Source organism: Euprymna scolopes, chromosome 2 (genome assembly GCF_053919585.1).
Source record: "Euprymna scolopes isolate OS-2025 chromosome 2, ASM5391958v1, whole genome shotgun sequence".
Lineage (NCBI taxonomy): Eukaryota > Metazoa > Mollusca > Cephalopoda > Sepiida > Sepiolidae > Euprymna > Euprymna scolopes.
The window spans coordinates 2,835,493-2,862,451 of NC_136483.1; the positions used below are offsets into that span (position 1 = coordinate 2,835,493).

The following is a 26,959-nucleotide window of genomic DNA, read 5'->3' on the forward strand; positions in this document are numbered from 1 at the left end:
ACTGAAATCCGATCTTGTTTGTAACTCTGGAGTCGTATCTTTCGGGAAACGGCGTATTTAACGTGACTTTATATCGCAACGTACACTGAAGACGCTATTAATAAACATTAGTTCAATTCCAAACATCAGTGAACATTTTTTGAACAACAAAAACAAACTTACATGTGAATGTATTAAGGAAGCAGCCATTTGTAATTCGTATTCTGTTAACCAATTACAGGACACATAAGCAACAGGCATTTGGAATGTAACATAGCGCGGACGTGCGTATGCACATGCATACGAAATGCGAAATGACGTCACCGAATAAGAACGAGGAAATAAATGTCGTTGTTAGTAAAAAAGGTGTCGAATTATTACTTGTCCCATTTTTCTTGCGACGTAGACTGCATACAACGTATGGGTACCATTGTTATATATTGGGTGATATTATTATTATTAGTATTAAAAGACGATACCACTTGTGCGCGTATGTTACGTGAGTTCTTATTAGTAATGATATGAGTCTTAGTGAGAGTTCTTGTCTTATTACATATGATGTTGTATCTTAGAGAGAGATATGTATGTAATGACATTTTATAACACAGACATATAATAACAATACAATTTACCTTTTTGTAGAAATCACAAACACAAAGATGAGCTTTATCCAAAACACATGGTGAATTTATTTAATACGACCGGTCGGGATTTCCTCATTAAGAACTCAAAGTTTCACATCTTAGTTTCTGAAGTGACGTCTCGCTTCAGACGTCCGCCTGTCTCTGTCTTCCCTGACTGTCTCTCTGACTGTCTCTCTGACTGTCTCTGACTCTCCTCGAATAACTAACTCCCACCTACTATATTGAGAAATCCATGCATCCCGGCCACGTGAGCAAAATTCACGTGTTTCAACATGCGCGACTTTGCACGTTTTCGACATTGATTTCCCAATAACCTATTTTTCTTGTGTTGTTTCCACCAAGGAATTTAACCTACATATCTAATTTATTTAACCATATTTTATTATCCACATTCTTTTAACAATTGAATAGTTTATTTATTATTTATTTCATCCGAATTAACAATTTACTGGACATTCCATTTAAACCTATTGTTCTTTAAAACTTATGTCCAGGGTTCGATTTCTGCTTTCTCTTATTTCCATTTTAACTAATCTTTCTATTTTTATACTTACATGAACAGGGACAGCTCTTATCATGTAACATCCCTCCCTTCCATATTTCACACAAAAAAAAATGTATGCATTTTTAACTTTAGTACATTTTTTTATTTTTACATCTACACAACCACACGGCTAGAAAGATCAGGCTAAAAAAAACACAAAAAAAAAAATCTCTTTCAGTCAGCTCTTCACAGCCGACTTCACAATTATTTATTTTTTTATAAGATCAGGACCTTTCTGATCTTTGTGGCATTTACTTTTTTTGGGTGTAGGATATTTACCTATGATACACATCAGCTATTTTCCAGCCACCCATATGCCGCAGACTACAGGTTTTCACCTTTCTCGAAATGGACGACTTCCTTCGTCTCAAAAGTGTTCTGATCTCTCTTTCCGCATGGTTAGTCTTATCAAGTATGGCTTTGTTTTTTTTTTATTCTATAACTATCTCATACGGGACATACCAAAGCTCATATACTTAAATCTTTGTGGTTGGCTTTAACTATAAAGATATACCTTTTTTTCTCTCATACGGATTCACTCGGATTTCCTTGCTTGGATTCTTGAAACTTCGACGAGGATTTAGAAATATCACCTCTAACTAACTAACACCTTTTCTGCGCCCAACACTAATTGCGCCTAAATTCTATCAAATTGCCCGACTTTTTTTTTTGTGATTTTTCTTTGCTCTCACCAGGGCTTCCAAGATCCAGCAGATATATCCCACATTCATGCTTCTCTAAAAAAAATACAAGGTTATATCTTTCTTACGTAATCTACGGCATATTTTTGCCTGTCTCTTACTTCATTAAGCTATATGTGATTGCCTCGGGACTACCTCTCATCGGTTTACTGGTCCCCTTAAGAATTTTCGTATTCTTTCCAACGCCTGTTTATTAATTAAGCCAAGACTTACTACTTTGCTTGGAGTCGTTAACGTGCAACCAGCTTATTTTAAGCACTTAATTAACCAGGTTCCCAAATTTTTCGTATAGGGGCACTTCTTGTGCTTATCAATCCCTACCAAGTAACTTTTCTTGGAGAAAAATTTTTAGTATCTCTAAAAAAAACCCAACAAAACCAAATGCTAAAACAAAACATCTTTCTTACGGCTTATCACATCTAAAAACTCTCCAAATACCCGTTTACGTAATTTTAATTCTTGTCCCCCTTCTAAAATTCTAACTGAATCTGTAAGCCAACCATACGTCTTAACTTATTTTCTACTAGATCATTTTAATCTAATGTATATTTACGGATAACTTTGAATTCTTGCTGTGAAAATCATAACATTACATACATAAGACAATTTACAATATTTGTTCAACATCATAAAAATATTAAAAAAAAATACCTTAATACATTTAAACATTTTGCAACAGTTATAACTTTTTTTTTAACAACAAAAAAAATCATCTGTAACAACAACAATTCAACAGTCTGTCCAAAACAATTGTCCCTTTTTTTTTTCAAAAACAAAATAAATGAACACGCAAAAGCCGAAAAGTTCACTATGAACACAAAATGCATTTCCAAACAATTTACACCTGTTTCAGAAAGTACATGCGACCTTTGAAAAATTCCAGTTTTGACAGATTAAATTCAACAATTCGTCCAAACGATTTCATATTGACACACATTTTCTAATGACACTTCTACAAATTTCAAAACAATAATGGATTACACAATCTCTGCATTCGCGTGTATGTGTGTGTGTGTGTGTGTGTGTGTGTGTGTGTGTGTGGTTCTTTTTTTAACAGACCAATTCATTTATCAATGAATTACGCATGGTGACTTGTTTACTATTTTTTTTTTCATTACTACGAATTTCTTTTTACGGCATATCGGCCTTTTCTTCTTTTTCTTTTTAATATTTCTTGTATCTTTTCTTCTCTGTGTGCGTGTGTGTTCAATTTTTTTTTCTTCGCATTTCTGTGATCGCGTAAATTTTTTCTTTTTCCGTGGTATTATTTATTTATTTTTTTAGATTATGTTGGACCCTTTTAAAACGTTGAGTTTCTTTTTTCTTTTTCGAATTCTGTGATCGTGTAATTTTTTTTTTTTTTTTTTCGTGGTATGGACCCCAGGTTCGGTTTCTGCATCGCTGATGCAAAAGGTTCACGAACACCAAATTGTGAGTTGTTATATAGTTATTATTATTAGTATTAGACTATACCACTTGTGCGCGTATGTTACGTGAGTTCTTATTAGTAATGATATGTGTCTTAGTGAGAGTTCTTGTCTTATTACATATGATGTTGTATCTTAGAGAGAGAGAGAGATGTTGTTGTAATGACATTTTATAACACAGACATATAATAACAATACAATTTACCTTTTTGTAGAAATCACAAACACAAAGATGAGCTTTATCCAAAACACATGGTGAATTTATTTAATACGACCGGTCGGGATTTCCTCATTAAGAACTCAAAGTTTCACATCTTAGTTTCTGAAGTGACGTCTCGCTTCAGACGTCCGCCTGTCTCTGTCTCCCCTGACTGTCTCCCCTGACTGTCTCTCTGGCTGTCTCTGACTGTCTCCACGACCAACTAACTCCCACCTACTATATTGAGAAATCCATGCATCCCGGCCACGTGAGCAAAATTCACGTGTTTCAACATGCGCGACTTTGCACGTTTTCGACATTGATTTCCCAATAACCTATTTTTCTTGTGTTGTTTCCACCAAGGAATTTAACCTACATATCTAATTTATTTAACCATATTTTATTATCCACATTCTTTTAACAATTGAATAGTTTATTTATTATTTATTTCATCCGAATTAACAATTTACTGGACATTCCATTTAAACCTATTGTTCTTTAAAACTTATGTCCAGGGTTCGATTTCTGCTTTCTCTTATTTACATTTTAACTAATCTCTCTATTTTTATAGTTACATGAACAGAGGACAGCCCTTATCATGTAACACCATGTGTAAACGTGAATAACGTTACAGGAACATCCGAATGAATGAAATCTGATATTATTTCACTCCGTGAATTATTATTATTATTTTTTTTTTTTTACAAAGGCATCACCACATTATCAAGGCCCAGAGGCCACTCAAGGATAAGGGTTATTTAGATTTAAAATTTAGTCCATTATGTAACTATTTACTATGCCTCCACACGGGACAGAGTTAGACACCAGGGTCGTTTTTTAACGTGGAGAAAAGGTACAAAAATAAAAATTGTCCATTATGTAGACGATAGTATGGCATAAAATATGAAAGTATTTTGGTGATTTAATTGAAATTCTCTATTATAAATGTGAATGTAAGGGGTGTAGGAGTAGATATTAGTATAAGAGTACAAATGGCCGCAACTTTTTTTTTAAAGTTTATTTAGGAAAAGAAACCAACACGGAGAAAATGTAAAAAAGTTTGAAAAAATAGCAAAATGAATGCATATTTTCTGGAAACACACATTACTATATGCATGTTTTGCGTTCTAAACGTATAATGTCAGCCCCTCCTTAATGTTTTATTTCAAATTGGGCAGGTGTCATTGCACAAAGGCAGCATACATTCAAACGATTCGTCCACCAAAGTAAGTAAAACTAGACAAAAGATTATATATATATATATATATATAGTGTTATAATGGAACAATTCCAGAGGAAATCCGGGTATGAGAACTCAATGTGGTAAACAGAGCAATAACATAAAAATATAACACGGAAATTACATAATTGTCGATGCAATAATTTATTTCAACCTTATGGTATTTTCAAGCATCTAAACTAGACAATTACATTTTTGATACTCAAAATATTCATTAGAATGTGGTGAATAATGAGGTCGCTTGTCTAGAAATCGAGAAAGCTGATCAGCAGATTGCCTCACTTCCATCTTGAACCCCTCACACTACTCCTACTCGCATTTCTCGTTGTAAACAGAAGTTACACTAGTAGATCTTGTAATAGAGCGTGTATTAGCGCCTGTGAGAAAATCAGCAGCAGTAGAATAACTGGTTTGCGAAAATATTAGCAGCAGCAACAGTTAAAGCACGTATGCAAATTAGCAAGGAGAAAAATACATCACGAGGTCGAGGAGAAAAGCAAGTTGTGTTGGCATGTAAACACGAGAGCGTCAGATGGCGAAAAGACAGAGACTTTCAAAAAGCGCATGTGGTTCCGAAATAATTTTGGAAATATAATGTAGTGCATATATCTATATGTTTTTGTGCTACCTTAAATGCTCATACAGGGTGACCTAAAAAAACGGACCCCAACTCTAATTAGACCCCGTTTCTTAGTGTTTTGTCCAAATGAAATGAAACTTTGGTCATAAGTAGTTTATTATATTCAAAACATCACATCAAAACACTAGGGTCTTTGGCCGTTTTTTTCTCCGTTCTACAGCATATGTTCTAGATGGCCTCCATTTAGCTTTTGTTTTGGGGGGGGTCACCCTGTATATACCGGTTTATGTATATATACTTATATATTTAAGTGAGTGTGCATGAATGTGTATATATGTGTGTATATATGAATATGCACATGTACGTTTATATTTTTTTACATAGGCGTCACCACTTATCAAGGCCCAGAGACCATTCGAGGTTAAGGGTTAAGAGTGTACAGTAGTCAATTGGACAATATAGTAATCGTTAGTAATAGAAATTTGGTAAATTTGTTAACTTAAGTGGAACGGCTCATCAAGAACTTGTTCACCTTGGACTTGAAGTCAATCAGATTGTAGTCAGCTGGAAAGCAGGAAAACGGAAGACAATTCCACAGGCGTGCAGTTCTAAGAAAGAAGCTTTGATCATGGAATCTACGTTTAGGTTTAGGCACAGATAAAGAGTTGGGAAAATTATTGATAGTGTTTTCAGCTAGACGAGTGTTTCTTGTGAAAGTTTGGCGAGGGGACCATAGATTAAAGCTCAGTCGAGCACTTGCCATGAAAATAACGAAAATAAAGACAAACTCGTAACATCTCTTCTGTGAGAAAGAGATTGCAGGGAAGAGAAAAGGGCATCTCCTACGAGGCTACGAAGTCTATTTTGAAATCTGTCATGGCAGCTCCTGCTCAGATGTTGCATCAGTATTCCATCCTTGGACGTATCTGGCTCTTATATAGACAGAGAATTGCATCTGCAGTGAGATATCTACTGGATCGATAGAAGGATTCCACCATTTTTCCAGCGGCCTTGGCAACAGATTTGATGTATGCGTTCCATTGTTATTATTACTTTACCATATTTATTTATCATTATTTTAGTTTCAACTATTACCATCATTATTATGAAAACTGTTAATAATATTATTTTTCCGTTCCACATATTTGTTTCAGTTTCTAATCATTTATTATACATATTGAAATCAATTGCGTCTTGTTTTTGAGGGCTGAAATGGATGCTAATGCGTTGCAAAACTTTTACAAAATACATTCTTCTGCCACAAACGGTAAAAATAATTCCCATAAACTCTTTCGAACATTGTTGCAGGGAATGAACGTTGCCCAGAATACAATTTTCTAGATTTTTTTAACGTCTTTCATTTTCATTTCGATACTTTATGTGAACAAGAGCAGAGGACCGCTTGTAATACAAAAATAAAATATTAAATATTAAAATAAAGTCGTTTTCATGCTTCAAAAACCCTTCATAACCTTGAAATTACACACACACACACACACACACACACACACACACACACACACACACACACGCACATATATATATATATCATTTGTAAACAATTAAAATACCACAAATATGTTTAAATCACATTCATATAATTTTATTTGATATACGGTAGACTTACACGTATTTCGTTGAATGAGATACCAAACAACTCATCAGAGACCAATATAAATCCACAAGATAATTTTTTTAGGAAAGGACCAAAGGTGATACTTCGAATGGCATTAAAAAGGAGGGAATGCGTGTTGTTTTTACTTACTTCATAAAACCTATGCATGCTCGGCATGAACTGTAAAGTGCTGAAGATGTCGCGATTGCAGGTCGTGCCGTTGCCCACATATGACGCGTGACATTCGCAGGTTACTTTACCAGCTGACGTGTCCGTAGCTGTAAGGATAATCCAAGTCATTAAAAATATTTCGACATACGAGTTAAATCCTCATTTAAATCCACAAACATTCTGATAATTTATAATATAAAAGGCATTTGTATATCTGTTTGTCTGTTTATTTATTTGCATGTCTGTCTGTCTGCATGTATGTCTTTCTGCATGTATATATGTGTGTCTGTATGCACGGCTAAACCAAACAAAAAATTAGAGAACGTTCACAAAAATAATAATAAAATATATTTAAATATAATAGGATTTGATAACATTTCGTGAACGACGGAAAACAGTTACATTAATGTAGATAATGTAGATAAACAGTTACGTTTTAATGTAGATATGAACCATGGTTTAAAATGCATTTGTTTATTGGAAAGTACATCAAATAACATTAAATACTTGCAAAATTTCATCAAATTCTGTCAAATTACTACAAGTCTCATAAAACTTCTTCAATTTTCACACACTGTCATAAAATCTGTAGAAATTGTGATAAATGCTGAGCGTCAATTCAAATCACCCATGAAATAGTTGCAATCTTTGTAAGAAAATGAATCATATGTATATAAACAAAATATCACAGAAATAAGATTTCACAAAATCTCCAAAACAAAAACATCAAATCACGTAAAGTTTGTCGCATCTTACGTGAACTCTCATAAAATCTTACCTGTAGGAGGAGTGAATGTACAAATGGCGCGCGGAGAACAATTTCCGTTGTTCATTGTACAAAGGTTGACAATTGGAAGACAAGATTTCTTGCCATCACCATAGTAACCGTCTCGACAAGTGCACACGACAGAAGGTATCTATCAAAATAATATAATTAGCAATGAATAAAACGAAAAAAACAAAAACAGCAGCAACAAAAACAACAACAACAATAATAATAATAACAATAATAATAACAATAATAATAATAATAACAATAATAATAACAATAATAATAATAATAATAATAATAATAAAAATATTAATAATAACACCAATAATAATAATAATAATAATAACAATAACAATAATAATAACAATAATAATAACAATAATAATAACAATATTAATAATAATAATAATAATAATAATAATAATAAAAATATTAATAATAATAATAATAATCTTGAACGAAATTGACTTGAGAAATATATAATAAGCGACTGTTGCGATAACGCAAATTCTTTTGCAAAGGTTATCGAAAGAGGTGGAGAGTACTGCAGTCTAGGGGAGACATGTTGTCACTCATGCGCAGGGAACACCACAAGTTTTTCCTAAAGAGCAATCTTTGATGATAGCTTGTGTGACTTCTCCTAGTTACTACTACTACTACTACTACTACTAACTAATAATAATAATAATAATGATAGAAATAATAACAACAACAACAACAATAATAACAACAACAATAATAATAATAATAATAATAATAATATTAATAATAATCTATTTGAACAACAAAAAAGGAAATCGAAAACTGAAGGTAGCCAAAACATTCTGGCAAATATGACAATGCTCTTTCTATAAACAACATAACAAAAGAAAACCACGTGTAATAAATGGAAACGAGCTACTGACTACTACGAAATTTCTCTGATTACTGCATTCCAATGCTGGACCTGCTGTCTATATCCCATCGGAGCGAAGTGTTCCTTGTTTTTGGTAAGGATTTGTAACAGCTTCCTTTCGGTTTTCAAAGTTGGGTCCTTCTTTATTTTACCGTAGCTACCATCTGCGATTAGGCCTGCATTACAGTAAGCTACCACATATGTACGGTCTCTCCAAGATACACAAAGACGGTATCCCACTCAGACCCACAGTGAGCTGCCGAGGCTCAGCATGCCACCCACTGAGCAGGTACCTTGTGGATATAATAAACCCATTAGCAGGCAAGTCAGTAACACATGTAAAGAATTCTGCCCACTTCACGGAACTGATCAAGGGAGCACCCATCAGTACAAACCAAATGGTAAGCCTAGATGTGGTTAGCCTGTTCACTAAAGTCCCAACTAGTGAGGCACTAGCAGTAATTCAAGACAAACTAGCTGCGGACCTCTCCATAGAAGAGCGCACATGTGTACCATTGCCAAACTTAATGGAAATGCTGACATTCTGCATAGAAACAACCTACTTCAGAATGGGTACTGACCTATATCAACAAGAGGAGGGACTAGCTATGGGCTCGCCATTATCACCAGTGATGGCGAACATATACATGGAATACTTCGAAGACATCGCCTTAGGTTCAGCTCCCTTATAGCCCATTATGTGGCTAAGATACGTTGATGACACCTTCATACTCTGGCCCCATCAGGAAGACATCCAGGCTCTCCTAGACCATGTGAACTCAATAAGACCATCGATACAGTTCACAATGGAGAAAGAAAAAGATAACCAACTGGCCTTCCTTGATATACTCATATCACGCACAGAGCATGGGTTTAAGACATCCGTATATCGCAAGCGTACCTTCACCGGACAATACCTAAACTTCAACTCCCATCACCCATACAGTATCAAACATGGAATCGCACGCTGCTTACAACATCGAGCAGAGACAATAAGTAGCGACACCATTAAATACCACCAAGAAATGGTCAGGTTGAAGAATACCCTCCGTCGTAACAACTACCCCGATAGCATACTATCTACCAGACGTGTTAATAGTATAAGAGAGGAGAATGAAACCCAAAAACCTTCAACGGTCTGCCTACCATACATACGAGGCATCTCCGAAAAGATTCAGAGAATATGTGCCCCCTACAACATCAGGACGGTATTCAAGAGCGAGTCAACACTCAGACGACACCTGGTACGAGTGAAGCCCCGCATGGAGGAGAACATGACCTAAAATTGCATATACTCCATCCCATGCAGTTGCAGAAAGATTTACAAGGGTGAAACATGCCGCCCCCTTAAAGTAAGGGTGGAAGAACACCGAAAAGCGGTAACTAAAGGGGAGACGGAAAAATCGGGTATAGCCAACCATGTCTGGATGGAGAGGGGGGACCATCGCCCCCTATGGGATGAAGTAAAAATAATAAACAGAGAGACCCACTGGAAAGTGAGAAAACTTAAAGAAACAACTCATATGCTCGGACATAACAACCTACTGAGCAAATCAAGCATAGAGTTGAATGCAATTTGGACACCTCTGATAGAGAGAGAAAACCTTGAATAACAACATAGGTTTAACATTAACAAAAACCAACTAAGACTTGTCCTAGTGACATATGGCCGAGTGGTCCTAGACGTTGTATCAAAGTTTACAGTTACCCAAAGAACGAAGACAGTTAAAAAAAGTAACATTCAAAACAGAGAATCAGCAACTATGTCCCAAAGCCTTGCTGGAGTCCGAATATGGTACCCCCGTAATAATAATAAAGGGTTGGGTTCGAGACTCCTATCAAACGGTTCCCCAGTTCGATACAAAACACCTGACGAAGGTCGGAGGGCAAAACGGCCGAAACGTTGTGACAATAACAACCAAGATGAGGAAGTCAGTCCGACAATCTCAATCAATGAAAACACCTCATCTCAAAAATACAGACAAAAATATTTATGTTGTTGATAAAATAATATTTATGTTTTTGATAAAAAATATTTATGTTGTTGATAAAAAATATTTATGTTGTTGATAAAAATATTTATGTTGTTGATAAAAAATATTTATGTTGTTCTTAATACATATTTATGTTCGTGATAAAAATATTAATTTTTTTGATAAACAATATTTATGTTGTTGATAAAAATATTTATGTTGTTGATAAAAATATTTATGTTTTTGATAAAAAATAATTATATTTTTGATAAAAATATTTATGTTGTTGATAAAAATATTAATGTTTGATAAACAATATTTATGTTGTTGATAAAAATATTTATGTTTGTGATAAAAAATATTTATGTTGTCGATAAAAATATTTGTTTTTGACAAAAATATTTATGTTGTTGATAAAAATATTTATGTTGTTGATAAAAATATTTATGTTGTTGATAAAAATATTTATGTTGTTGATAAAAATATATTTTTGTGATAAAAATATTTATGTTTTTGAAAAAAAGATATTTATGTTGTTGATAAAAAATATTTATGTTTTGATAAAAAATATTTATGTTGTTGATAAAATATTTATGTTTGTGATAAAAATATTTATGTTGCTGATAAAAATATTTATGTTTGTGATAAAAATATTTATGTTGTTGATAAAAAATATTTGTTTTTGATAAAAATATTTATGTTTGTGATAAAAAATATTTGTTTTTGATAAAAAATATTTATGTTTTTGACAAAAAATATTTATGTTGTTGATAAAAATATTTATGTTGTTGATAAAAATATTTGTTTTTGATAAAAAATATTTATATTTTTGATAAAAAATATTTATGTTTTTGACAAAAAATATTTATGTTGTTGATAAAAATATTTATGTTTTTGATAAAAAATATTTATGTTGTTGATAAAAAATATTTATGTTTTTGACAAAAAATATTTATGTTGTTGATAAAAATATTTATGTTATTGATAAAAATATTTATGTTATTGATAAAAAAAAATGATTACCCGCTTTATAAACCTGTAAAATTCTAATTTTGGGGCTGCGAAACATTTTAATTATTGTTTTTTTTTCTATACGCTTATGAAGCCCAATGTTGTGCAAATTATAATAATATAATTACATTCTTATATTCCAACAAACAATTTTTCGCAATGTTGCGACCAATAAAAGAAAAACTTTTCGAAAATGAGTAAATTATGGTGTATCTATACATCTAAATATGGTATCTTTAAAGAACACATGTGTAGCTCTAGTATTGCACTACGGAATTATCTAAATGACAACTTATTTATTCATTTGTAGTTATTGCCCCGACTATATAAATTACATATAAACATATTAGCATATACATACATGTGTGCGTATTTCGTATATATATATCTTCTATAATATAAAGCTGAATGTCTGTGTGTATGTGTATGTGTATGTGTGTGTGCGTGTCTATTCACGAATAGGCTCCTATATGGTTGACTATTTTTCAAAAACTGATCACATATAATGATAGAAGATGTATCGAGACACAGGAATGGGTATGTTTGATCTGGCAGAACAGTGGTTCATTAAAATTGTGGGGTTTGCGTTCGCGCCTGGTCCACAAAGTATGAAAATAAAAAAAATAAAAAATTAAAAAAAAACGTTTACAAGTGTTTTTTTTATATAGATGTACATAAGAATACTTTGATAAGAATGTTTTAACTTAAATAGGGATGGTATAATAAAATTGTGGGGTCTGCGTTCGCGCCTGGCTTCCATAGAATGGAGATAGGCACCAACTTTAATAAAGGCTTTTCATATCTATCTATATATAGTATACTTTGACAATTATGTTTCAATTTGAAGAAATATGGTATAATAAAATTATGGGATGTTCGTTCGCGCCTGACCTCCATAGAATGGAAATATGTCACAAAGTTTAACAAGGTTTTTCAATATAGATCCACAGAATATTGTGATAAGTGTTTCAGTGTGAATAGGTATGGTATAATAAATTATGGGGTTTATCTATTTTATTTTTTCTTTCATCATATTTTGCTTTGGTTTTAATACCCCCAAATTCGAAGCTATCTCATTACAACCCTTCCTTTTCATAACCTATCATACTTTCTGTTGTGGTTGCAAGGTTGAACAATAATTAGTAAGGAAATACAATGAAGACGCAAACAACAAGATAACGCAATAATAAGTGTATTAAAGAAAAGGTATATTTTGTGTTCTATTTTTGATAGAATTCCCGTCTGTTCCAATCTATTTAATTCTTTATCAATCTTTTCCAACCCAGCGAACGGAACATTTCGCTTTTTTCTAAAAATTGGGCTGGCGTTTTCTTTAAGTTCAAACGAGGCCTTGAATTTATTGCAGCGACCTAAGTTAGTCGTGAATGCCTCAGGAAATAATTCTTTTAAATCGTCTTTTATATTTACTGTTGTTGGAGAAGAACATTCTAATTTTTTACAGAATGTATTGATTGGCTTATCCCATAGTCCGAATTTCTCAATTAAATCTATTCCAAACAGATTTTCACTATTTTTTAGTACGAATATTTTTAATTTCTTCGAAATCCCTTTCAATTTTATCGGGAGGACAACTTCTCCTTCAAATTTTATACCACCACCAGTTACCGTCCGGGCTGCTTTACTAGTTTTCATCATGGCCGGTTTTCCCAACTTTTTCCACGTATTCAGGTTTATTATAGAAACATCGGAGCCGGAGTCGAGTTGTAACTTTATTGATGTTTTAAATATTTTCACTTTTACGTATTTTCGCCGATCTTTGTCTAATTTTGTATTTGATTTTGTTTGCTGTACTCTCTTTCTGGTGTAATCTTTATATCTGCAGCAATCGCTTTTGTGTCCCACCTTCTTACAAATGTAGCATTTTTTCTTCTTATAAGGACAATCTGATTCCCAATGCTTTTCTGCGCATCTCTTACAGTTATATCTAGGAAGAGGCTTGTTATATTCTGTACTATATTTATGGTTATTATCTTTGGAATATCCCCTTCCATTGCTTTTCTTTGTAAAGTTCTTGGTTGGTGCGTATGGTTTTCTAACTTTTCTTACATATGCCACTCCGGATTCTTCTATATTTTTTGAATCCTTTTTTAGTGTAATGGCCCTTTCACGGTCCTCTGCTAGTTTCTGGAGGGTTAAATCTTGCTCAGATTCTAGCTTAGACAACACTCGTCTGCGTATTTCTGCATTTTTCGTGGAAACTAACCCTTGAGCGAAGATTAGACATTTAAAATCTTCTACCGTTAGTTCTGCAAGCTTAAAATTATCGCAGTTTTTATTGACAACTGATGCGTATGTCAAATAATCTTGGTTGTCCATCTTTCTTAGATTCATGCACAGCCATATTTTATGAAAAAGAGATATATTTGGATTAAATAACTCTTTTAGTAATTTTACAGCTTCCATGAACTCTAATTCCGCAGTTTTTTTAGGTAATATGTAATCTACGAATTTGCTGTGTTTTGATGTACCCAATTTTCTGAGTAAGAGGCTCACTTTCTGACTATTTGGCCAATTCTTACAGTCCAGTTGAAAAACATCCTCGTATATTGTGTAGTATGCTTCAAAATTCTACTCTTCCTCAGGCACATAATGAAATGTGGCCATGATATTAAAAATAGTTGTATGGGAGAAATTAACACTATCGACATTTTCTCGATTACTCTTTAGTAGTTCCAGTGTTTTAGCAAAACGTTCATCTTGTCTTTCTTCATATTCCAATTGTAGTTTCTTATGCCTTTCTTCCTGTTCCAATTGCAGTTCTTTCTGCTTTAATTGTGCCATTTTCTGCTTTTCTTCTTGTTCCTGCTGCCATTTCAATAATCTGTCCTCTCTCTTTTCCTCGCGGTCAGCCTGTGCCTGTATTTGTGTTTGCAAAAGCTCGTTTTGTGTAGCTTGTCTGCGTTCATCCCGCTCAGCCTGTGCTTGTAAAAATTGCATGAACATTTTTGATGCGTCTTCCATGTTTTTTTTTTTTTAGTGTGTAGTTAAAAAAAAAAATTGTACCATGTACAATATACACCGGTTTGGGTTACAACAAAAAAGCAAATTGCTGTAAGCTCCTGTTTTCAATAATAATATCGCTGCTTGCAATAATATATTCTTTTTGCGAGTTACGCTGCAAAAAAATAAATAAATAAAACAGGTTTATCTGGAACCACGAAATGGAATTGACTTTCCGTTTTTAGGCACTTACTAATAAGTAACTCTTTCCACGAAATAAAAGTTTGGGTTTTTTTTTAATCGAGTCACAATTGAATAAATATATGCAGTACATTTAGTTCTTTGAGTTTTTTTTTCTCTAGTATTTTAGTAATTAAAATACCTCTTAAATTGAGATTACCTTTTTTTCCGTGACGTTTTACTGTATTATCCGTTATTCAGTAACAACTTCAAGAAAAAACAGTCCTTTCCTTGAATTTTAGCTTTAGCTGTGGTATTTCCTTTTAGTACCGCCGTCAACCAAAACATTAATTACAAAGTCCTTTAGTTGTTGTTTTGTTTTCGGAGAACAGTAATTAGAATCCACTGGTGAACTTTTTTCGTAGGTTACTTCCTTGCTTTTCGTAATACGGGTCTGACCTGTCGTTTTTGCGACAGAACAAAGTTCGCTTTTCGTTTGCAAGTTGGTCCTTTAGTAAGATTTGTCGTGTAGCGACAAAACAAAAATTCACTTTTACATTCGTTTGCAAGTCGGATTCCCAGAAAACGGCGTAAATTGTCGCTTTTGCCACGTTAGAGTTTTTTTTTTTCACTTGAGTTGAAACTTCTCTTTAGCGTAAAATCCGTTTGCTCGTCAACACTTTGCATTCCTTAAAAAAAAATGGTCAACCTTTGCGTTGTATTTTTTTTTTGTTTTAAATAGTTCTTCGTCAAACTGCTATATTTGACGCTTCATATCTCGTCGCCAACTGTTGTGGTTGCAAGGTTGAACAATAATTAGTAAGGAAATACAATGAAGACGCAAACAACAAGATAACGCAATAATAAGTGTATTAAAGAAAAGGTATATTTACAATATGTACAAATGACGGTGTCGAGTCAGAGAGTCTTGGTGGGAGGACATGTACGCTCTTCGGCGTCACTTCCGGTGGCATTTGAGTAAGACACGCCAGAGCCAACCTAGGCTTGCCATTTATAGTGTTATGTTATTCGCATATGCAAATAAGTGGTTGCCACCACAACACTTTCATAAATCAGTCCATTTTCTGTAGACTGTTTTTGACAACGACGGATACTTTTGCTAGTATATATATATATATTAGTATATTTAGGCAGCATTTTTTCTTTCATGCACGTTTCATTAAATAGCACAGATGACTCTTGCTTGTTTTTCTTGTAATCCTCCTTTTCTCTTTGTCAGACTATTTTCCGAACGTTTTTTCATAGAGAAAACCACACCACACCCCTAAAAATGAGTTTAGAGACATATTAATAAATAATACGGCCATTTTAACTGTCTCATATTGTGAGGTGCGCCTCCCGATCTTTGAGGCATTGTTAATCCACATTAATAAACCAACGATTAACCAGACTAAAAATGAAACAGAGGGAACGCTCAAGTGCTTTTGAGTATTTTAATGATTTTAAGCGATTTTAATCGCCTTTTAATCCTCTTTTCATTTCATCTCACTACTTTCATTTTTCAATTTCATTTTTTATTTTTTACTACTCGCCTGAGGATGACCACTGGAGGCCGAAAACGTTCGCGATTATGGGAAATTTCTTTTTTCACTCGGAAAAAACGTTCGGAAAATGGTCCGACAAAGAGAAAAGGAGAATTACAAGAAAAACAAGCAAGAGTTATATATATATATATATAAGTAATGTGATTGATAATTTAAAATTTTAAAATCAATTTATAATTAAATTAAAAATCTGTTTCATAAGAAGGAACAACAACAAAATCAATAATGCAGATAATAATGCAGATAATTGATTTTGTTGTTGTTCCTTCTTATGAAACGGATTTTTAATTTAATTATAATTTGATTTTTAAATTTTAAATTATCAATCACATTACTTAATATTGAATTAGCTTTAGGACATTTAACTATCGAGCTTATTATATATCTAAATTACAACGAGCACTTTCTATTTCCTGTATTTTAATTAAACTAGTAATTTCACTGTTACATTAAAATACGCTCAGCTCTTTAGACTATTGTTCTAATCTCCTTTAAATTATATATATATATATATATATATATGTGTGTGTGTGTGTGTGTGTACACTACAGTTATAGTACTATACGTTTTACCTCACTTCCCGAATCATCCAGAGTGCAACGGGCGTTTTGGTGACATCCGCCATTTGCAGCATAACATATGGACAAACATCCTCGATCATGAAAACTCAAGAAACCGGGCTGACAGACGCACGCGAACCCGTCATCCATTGTCTCATGGCACTCGGCGTTCGGACCGCAGGAGCCACATTTGTCAAATTCTGAAGAGAAATAAAATGTCAAAAAAAAAAAAAAAAAAATCAAAGAAAAAATGAATCATTTAAAAAAAAAAACAGCAACATTTTTATGAAATAAAAATCATTATTAACTTACTAATTCCAATCACATTTTTGCGATATTAAATTACGTATAGTATTTTACTATTCACAATCGAAAGACGAAAGTAAATAAGAGTGAATCAAAGTGTTTGTCGGATTGATTAATTAAAGAGGAAAGAAAGAAAGCAAAAGGCGGAACAAAATAAAAGCGAAATAAAATAAACTGTTCGTCGGGTTAGGTTCGTCCGTTGTTTGACCAATCAAGTATTTTCAGATCATTTAATGAATAAACATAACACTATTATTTAGATTATTTGGACTTGTGTTCTGACCTTAGTTTATTTTTATGACATTTCGGTCGTTGCAATCTCAGACTTTATTCAGGTGAATTTTGCTGAACTTGGAATCTGTAGGTAATTTTGAACAGAACTCTTTATTTAATCCACGGGGATAGCATGCATTTATTCTGTCAGCCATGATTGCTGGTTCTAAGTAATTCGTAATTGTTTCTTGAGTATAGCCACGGCCACCGAGAGTAAGAAGAAGGCCTGTTAACTGAAAAATGCATGCAGGCAATGTAAGTAAGATTTGTCAAACTGTCAGTACTATATGAGGGCCATTTGAAAAAGATCAATAAAACATTTTTAAAAAGAAAAAGAACACAGTTCGATTAATACTGAAACTGAACTTTATTCAATATAAAATATAAATATTATCTATGTAAAATTAAGTAATTTTAAAGCAATATACAATTTAATACTAATAAAACTGAATTATGAAATTAGGAAACAAAGAATTTAAAAACATATTAAAAACCAACGATTAATAATTTTAAAAGTGAAAACCATCGGTAAATAATTTTAAGAATGAAAACAAACGATAAAATGCAAAAAATTGAAATCAAACAAATAATTTAAATACAAACAAACAATAAAAGTTACTATTGCAGAAATATTTTTTAATTTAATTTAGAGAAACCTCACATGGGTTGAATGTTATATTTTGGAACTTTAGAGATTATTCGGACTAATGTTCTCATCTTGCGTGTTTATTTCACAATGTTTTATCATCGAATCTTGACTTCTCTTTTATTACATCCTCAGGCCGAAAATGATGTTTACATACCTAAAAACATAATTAAAGAAAACATTCATACCATAATGTAAACTATTTGTAAAATCTAAAAAAAGATAGTAAACAAACATTTACAATAATAAGAATAATCACAGTGTAGTATCTGTTCTGATGCTACACTTCATTTGTTCTGTCCTCGGTCAGTGGAGGAGAAATCCTTCATGACCGAGACAATTTATATTTTATTTTTGTTCCTATCCAGAGTGCCCCTTTTTGGGGAGCTAAATTTTCCCACATTAAAACCCAACCTTGTATCTAACTGTGCCCTCGTGGGGAGGCAAGTAAATAAATTTAAAAAAATATATTTTTGACAAATATTCTCATGCAAAAATTATTTGTTTATAATTCTAAAGAGAAACAATTTTAATATATAACGCTCAGTCATGGCTAATTTCATTAATAGCTGCGTGGTGAATAATTTTCAAACCGACTTTAGAAAAAATATAGAACTTTCGGATTTGTTTTACTGTACACATAGATTCGAAAAAGTTGTCAAAAAACAAATATAGAATAAATAAATGTTATCAAAGGCAAGATAAGTTACTTTTCTACCTAACTGGATATGTTTTTAATGTTTATATTTAATGTAACGTTTATTCAGCTCAATGTATTGGAAACTTTTACATGGCAGCCGACTCTCTCTTTGAGGCGGTAAGTTTGGGAAAATGAGTTATAAATAAAAAACAGACAAAATACTGTTAGACACTCGCTCAATATATGTTACCGTGACATAGGCATATATTCGGCGGGTTTTTAACAGTATTTTGACTGTTTTTTTTTTTTATTTATAACTCATTTTCCCAAACTTACCGTCTCCGAGAGAGAGTCGGCGGCTATTTTGAATTTTCCAATACATCGGTAAACACTGTATGTTTTTCCGAGCTGAATAAGCATATTACATTAAATATAAAAACTAAAAACATATCCAGTTGGATAGAAAAGTAACTTATCTTGCCTTTGATAACATTTATTTGTTCTATATTTGTTTTGTGACAACTTTTTCGAATCTATGTATACAGTAAAACAAACTCGAATTTTCAAATATTTGGACATACCCAATGAAAGGTTTTATTTATTATTAAAAAAAAACATTTTACAAATATTCTCATATAAAAATTATTTGTTTATAATTCTAAAAAGAAACAATCAATTTTAATATATAACGCTCAGTCACGGCTAATTTCATTAAACCAACTTTAGAAAAAAATATAGAACTTTCAAATATTTGGACATACTCGATGAAAGATATTATTTATTATTAAAAAAAAACATTTCGACAATTATCCTCATGTAAAAATTATTTGTTTATAATTTTAAAACCTAAAACAAAATTAAATTAAATTTTCAATCTTCCTGATAGACTTTTTAGCCTTATAAGAAAATAAACAGTTAAAATATCAAAATAATATTTGATGTATTAGCAACAAATAGTATTGTTTCTGTAATTTATATTAGCAATGTTATCAAACGTTATGAAAGTACTTTAATTTATATAAACAATGTTATTAAACGTTATGAAAGCACTTTAATTTATATTAGCAATGTTATCAAACGTTATGAAAGTACTTTAATTTATATAAACAATGTTATTAAACGTTATGAAAGCACTTTAATTTATATTAGCAATGTTATCAAACGTTATGAAAGTACTTTAATTTATATAAACAATGTTATTAAACGTTATGAAAGCACTTTAATTTATATTAACAATGTTACCAAACGTTATGAAAGTACCTTAATTTATATTAAAAATGTTATTAAACGTTATGAAAGCACTTGAATACAGTTCTAATTAAATACACGTTTAATTATTAACAAATAACATTACTTACTTTACTATATTTAGTTGGAATAAAAAATTTTTCCCTTCTAATGGCACGTATCCAAATGAGAAAATTTAGAAAAAGAAAATATATGTACTTTGGGGCCTTTTGGATAATTTCCCCAGCAATTTGTAACAACGCAAGAATACACCATGTTAGACAGCAAACTGAAAACTAGACGAAATTGCTACTGATAGCCTAGATCATATCCCTACAAGTGAATCTGATAGTGACGTCACGCTGTCATGTGCGTCGGCCTTCTTTACTCTCGGTAGCCATGGTATAGCCCACACTAAGGATTAAATTTTCAGCGCAAGGACCATGGATAAAGTACTTGGTAAAATCCCGTTGTAATTGACACTTTTCTGAATTCAGAAACAATACAGCACTTGAAACATTTTATTGAATAACTTTCAATGTATATGATCTATCAATTCTTGCGGTTAGTAGTTTTTATGGCGTATCAACTCTTTTTCCAGTCATTTTATACCAAAACGCAACAATTGCTTGTTTAGTTTGTCAGCAACTTTGTCAGCAAATTGACTATTATGGAACCAAATATTCTATCTTAGATGTTTTCTTCCAATTTTTATACATTCTATTCGTTATCAATTAAGAATAGTTCATTCATTTTCCTTCATAATTTTGACGAAATTCTTTTTTGACAAAATTCTTTTTTAACAATATTCTTCTATCAAGATCCGAAGTCAAGTGCGTAAATATAGGATTTAAAGCGAAAAATTCGCCGTAAGTTTTGTGAAGCAAAAGAATGTAATTTTTACTAGAGATCAATTTAGTTTTCTAGCTTCGTGGCAGGAAGTGACGTCACGTGTAGGTATTCCGAAATGAGATTTAGTGAAGACAAATGATCACCACTTCGACCATATTTATAACTAGATGTCACTATCCAATTATGTCGATTGAAAACAGCCACCAACCTGACATTTTTATAGTAGAAGCTTTTTTCTTTTATTTAAAGAAATGCATTCAAAATTTGCGAAAAGGAACTTACTAGAACTGCAATCAGGGCCAGTTTTTCCCTCGGCACATTTGGAACAATCGTCGCCGGCAAAATTCAGCTGACACAAACAACGACCTGTGCCGTTCATTCCATCGGAACAGGAGCCGTGACCGGTGCACGGGTAGTCGGCTCCACCTGGGCATTCTAGAAAGCAATAAACAGTCAGCAAAAATGAAAAGGAAATAATTATTAAACTCACAGTGCTGTCCGAATTTATTTATTTAGATGTAATTATACACGCTATACATATATTCATGGCTACAATGAGGATTTATAAATCAAACAAAATATTATCGTACCTAATTCAAATTAAATATACTAATCCAAGTACAGAGCTAATGCAATTTTAGAGTACATATTGTTATGGTGTTGTATTTCTGCTGTGTTTTAAAAAAGATCACTGAACAAATAACAGTAGTCGGTGATGGATGGCTAATTGGTCGAAGGAAGTTGCATGTACGGGAATTCGACGGACTGATTCTTCTTGAGCCTAAATCATCAACGACCTCCAATATCCATTTCATGTGTTATATAAGCATTTGTGATCATCTCAAATGTCCCCTTGAGATATCATGATTACTTTAGCCACACCTTAAAGGTGTTTTATGTGGGGATACTCGTTTCAATTAACTGTTACTTGTTTTTGTGTTTCTTAAATTCAATAATTGTTTCAATTTTAATACTCTATATTGTTTTGTTTCGCAATGTTGTTCTATTTCTTGGACATTTATTATTTGTGGGGAACTGTACCTTTCTTCGGACGGATCGATTTGAAGTTCAAAATTTGCGACTTATGTCTAAATTACAAATGAAAAGGCAAATTAGTTTCATTTTTATTTTCATTTCTGTCCTGTCACATTTAAAAAATAATTTTCTATGGAAATTAGGAAATAGTTTAATCAAAAACTAAACAAACAGATCTTACCATTACAATTTGGACCATAGTAACCATAGCAACACTCGGGAGTCTGAAAAGATAAAACAAAAGTCATCAACGCATCCACTGCAAATGTTTCCGCGTGAAATTGAAGCTGAGTTTGTCAAAATCGTGTTAAAAATAAGGTAACGTGCAATTAAGTAAAAACGGAAGTTAAAAGCTGACGTTTACTGAAAGCTGCGTCATGGGAGAAATTACGTGACACAGAAGCGAGATCGACTCTGACTCGTGGGCGTGAGGGATCAAGGTGAACGAACGTCGGTTTCACGGACCTCCACTACGTCTATGGAGCATGCAAAGGAAAGGTTCAGTTTGTACTTGCTATAAATTGCTGTAAAAGTAAAAAAAAAAAAAAAACAGTCCAGAAAAAATGACGTAGTTTTTTGTTGTTCTTTTGTAAAAACTCCTTTAAATGTATAACAAATGTATTCGTGAATGTAAGAAGCAGTTTGCTTGGAATATTGGTGGTGAACAAATCTGTAGAACTCTGTATAAGAGGACGATTAGCAATATTGAATATCGAGCCGATCATATTAAGTGACCTACGAACAGAAAGAGTCAAATGTCGCATTTATATTATAAATTTTCTCATATTTATTTTTCCAAATTATTCACCTATAAATCAGTAAAAATGGACTTATTGTTGACCGAGATGATAAAATCTTTTTGCTAATTTTGAAAGAAAAACTTTGCCTTGAATTTGTATTCTTTGTTTCATTTTACCTCATGCATGTGCTTTGTGCTCTTTTTTAAAAAACGAGAGGTATCTCTCCAAATTACTAAAGGCATTTTTATTTTTTACGGTAAGCCCATATTTACTGATTTATATATGTGATTGATTTTATTATATATATTTATATATTAGTGATGGGACGATTCCTATATCTTTCCCGATTCCGATACAATTACCGATTCTGATTCCGATTCTTTATAAATCTCTAAATATTCAAATATAGAGTTGTTATTTTCCTTGAGTACCACAAATCATCGGAAAATATGCACAAATTTTTCTGATTCGGATACTGATTCCGATACCCCCAAATATTCCGATTTTTCACATTCCCGATTCCGATTAATCGTCTCAACACTAATATATATATATATATATATATATATATATATATATATATATATATATATATATATATAACTTTTAAAGACAACCGAACGTAGTGCCATAATTAATTACTGAGGTTTTTGTAGTTTAAAATAAACCATTAAAAAGAAACTTTCGAAAAGACCAAAATACACTTCTCAAGTATATTTCTCCTAAGCCTACATTAGATAAAGAGGATAAATAAGGGCTGAGGCAAGAAAAAAAAACTTTATCAAGACGTCTTTCAGTCAACCCTTTTTCAAAATATACGTTGGCAGCGAGGGAGAAAACATCGTTTAACAACGTGGTCAAAAGATCATAAATTAACAACGAGGGCAAAAAAAAAACAACTGTATAGGTAATAGGAGAAAAAAGACAGAGAAACAATCTCAGCAAATAACCATAAATTCTAAATTATGGGTATACTCTCTTTGCTTACACAGTCAATGCCTCATTACCGTTCTTAGATGTTCTTATTGAAAGATCCGGTATGAGTTTACTACTAGCATATACAGAAAACCCACATTTACAGCGCAATACATTAGCTGGCTTTCGTTCTCCCCTAAAATCAGAAAATTAAATCTGATTCAAACTTCAGTGCATCAGGCTTTGTTGATCTGCTCTAGTACTAAACTAGATGCGGAACTCCAAATCATAACTGAGATCCTTTTGGCTAATGGTTATCCTTTACACGTAATTCAAAAATGTATGAGGGAAAAAATCTTGACGTTTAAAGGTAGAACGTTTGTGGGCCCCCAAAAAGGTCCCATATATGTGAAACTCCCGTGGATTAGTGTCAAACGCCAGGAGTTTTCGCATAAAATTGCTGCAACTGTTTCACGTTGCTATTTTGCAACGAAGGTTCGAACGGTGTTTGGGACGAGAAATATTTTCCCCACCTTTCGAAAGGATGGTATCTCTACCACTCAATATAATATGGTTGTTTATCGATTTTGCGGTCAGTGTGAAGCTGACTATGTGGGCCATACCATTCAACGTTTGGAGGTTAGAATATCTCAATATGTCCCCCCTTCGATACGTAGGCACAAAAAAAAAAAATGGCCAACGTCCGGATGTTTACCTACTCATAGGTCGGTCATTGGTGAACATTTATTACAGTGCCAAATTTGTACTGACGGATACACGGATGAAACTTTCTCGGTTTTACACAGAGCGTGCTCGAGAATTCACTTAAAAATTTTCGAGGCTGTATACATTAATTTGCGCCAACCATGTGTAAGCAAAGAGAGTATACCCATAATTTAGAATTTATGGGTATTTGCTGAGATTGTTTATCTGTCTTTTTTCTCCTATTCCCTATACAACGCTTTTTACCCTCGCTATTAATTTATGGTCTTTTGACCACGTTTTTAAACGATGTTTTCTCCCTCGCTGCCAACGTATATTTTGAAAAAGGGTTGGCTGAAAGACGTCTTGATAGTTTTTTTTCTTGCCCCACTCCTTATTTATCCTCTTTATCTAATGTAGGCTTAAGAGAAATATACTTGAGAAGTGTATTTTGGTCTATGGTTTATTTAAAACAACAACAACAAAAAAACAGTAATTAATTATGGCACTACGTTCGGTGTTTTTTAAAAGTATTATAAAATTATGTACCCATAAAAATCTTTATATATATATATATATATATATATACATATATATATATATATATATATATGTATATATGTATATATATATATATGTGTGTGTGTGTGTGTGTGTGTGGATTTATAATTTACATGGAACCTTTATTTGTCTGTTTTGTTCATACATCACCTCTATTTTCTATTCTGGCATTCTCGCAGACTGTTTACATACACACACGCACACGCACACCCACACACTGCAGTTAAGTTTTTCAGTGCATATGGAATCAAATTTGGAGTCGAGGTAGTCTTTCTATAAAATTGGTTTCGAGGATATTAGAAACCGCTGAGAACAAACATCATTCGTTTTTTTTTCTGTAAGCAGGACACTGTGTCTGCATTTGGAGTATTATAATAATATTATTATGTCATGAAGTATAAAAATGCTGGAAATAAATCCAATGCTCACCACTTTTAGTTTTTTGCAAATGGCAGTGCAGCCCAACACACTGCCATCTTTGGTTGAATAGGAACATGTGTGCTTCAAAACGGCAGTTTTCTCGTAGCCGAGCGGGCAGTTGGGCTCCTCGTGACAAGACTTACAGTCCGTCTGAAAATACGATACAAAAAAGTTTATTACACACACACATAAATAAAAAAATACAAAACATACCCACAAACATGTGTATAGTATTATATATACTAATATGGATATACATTAATATCTATATTAATATAAAAATGTGGATATAAATAAGTATACTAATATTTATATCGATCCATATCCTAATATATATATATATATATATATATGTGTGTGTGTGTGTGTATATATATATATATATATATATATATATATATATATAGAGTCATGTCATGTCATGTGCTACTGGTACCATGTAACCCAGTACTACCTGCCTCCTGATCGGGTCACCGGCGACTAAACTGATTCCCCACCAGACTTGTTTGGTTGTCTCCCTGAAGGAGTAAAAGCAAGACCTTCCAAAGGGCGAATGAACCCTTTTTCGGGGTCAACGGCCAACTGGCGCGGTGTGTGTTTGGGTGGAGAGGACTCCTGTAAGCCGTGGTGAAGGCAACCTTTCTAGGAGAAGCAAATCTCTGATTTAAAAAACCATAAAGCGGGAGACCAGTAACCGCATTAAGCTGGTCTGCAGTTTAACTTGTTGCTGTCTATCTTTCTCTTGCTTGTTGCTGGATCTCAACATTTTGGACCAAGAGAGAGACTTAGCTGTCGTAGAAAGATAAGACTCTTTAACATCATCTTTGTATAGATACTCCATCAGACATTTGGGCTCATGGACTTTAAGTGTCTCAGGGAGCGGCACTGTCTGAACAGATGTTGCAATCATCATATATATATATATATATATATATATATATATATATATATATATTAAAATAGAACAAAGGCATTGATTTATCATTACAAATATAATTATATTTTCCAACATTGGTATTTTATTTCTTAAAATCAATCATACCATAGAAATTTTGAAATATGGACAAAACGTTTGTGAACATATCATTTTGGTTTGTTTCCATTTTCACTTTTCCATCGCATCAATATTATATCCATAATTTTCACCATGCTAATATTCATATTAACATATATACTTATATCTGTCTTAATACGTATATTATTTTGTATACGAATCTGTATAATAATACGTATACTAATACATAGTATACATAAAGTTTGCTATGTTGCTTCGACTGCACGTGTTATGTGCTCTACAATGCCTCTATTAGTGTCCTCTCGAATAGACGTTTTACCCCCCATCATAATAATAATGTAATTCATTAATTTTAACTGTAGTTGCAGTACTGACTACGTGAGTAGATGATGTAGAGATGGGATAATAGAATCCAATAACACATATCTAGTAAAATTATGACATTCAAAGTACGTTGTAAATAATATATTCTATCATGAACTATTTAATTAAAAACCCGACGTGCGCAGCGAATTTCAGTCTTTATTTTAAATTTATAATTTTTTTCTTTTTTACCTGGAAATGACGTGTTTCGTGGTTAGTATTAAAGACAATAGGTATACCGAATTTT

The 26,959-nt window shown here is 32.6% G+C and overlaps 1 protein-coding gene across 1 annotated transcript in view; it reads right to left on the reverse strand.

The window, feature by feature from the left end:
* LOC145288258 (stabilin-2-like) overlaps nt 1-26,959 on the reverse strand; it is a 223,917-nt gene that overhangs the window by 27,221 nt on the left and 169,737 nt on the right. The window contains exons 34-39 of the mRNA XM_080136297.1: nt 25,344-25,484; nt 22,178-22,220; nt 21,244-21,396; nt 17,030-17,217; nt 7,879-8,017; nt 7,080-7,207 (exon numbers count right to left, since the gene is read on the reverse strand). Of these exons, the coding sequence (XP_079992423.1) occupies nt 7,080-7,207; nt 7,879-8,017; nt 17,030-17,217; nt 21,244-21,396; nt 22,178-22,220; nt 25,344-25,484 (792 nt within the window). The remainder of the gene's footprint in view (nt 1-7,079; nt 7,208-7,878; nt 8,018-17,029; nt 17,218-21,243; nt 21,397-22,177; nt 22,221-25,343; nt 25,485-26,959) is intronic.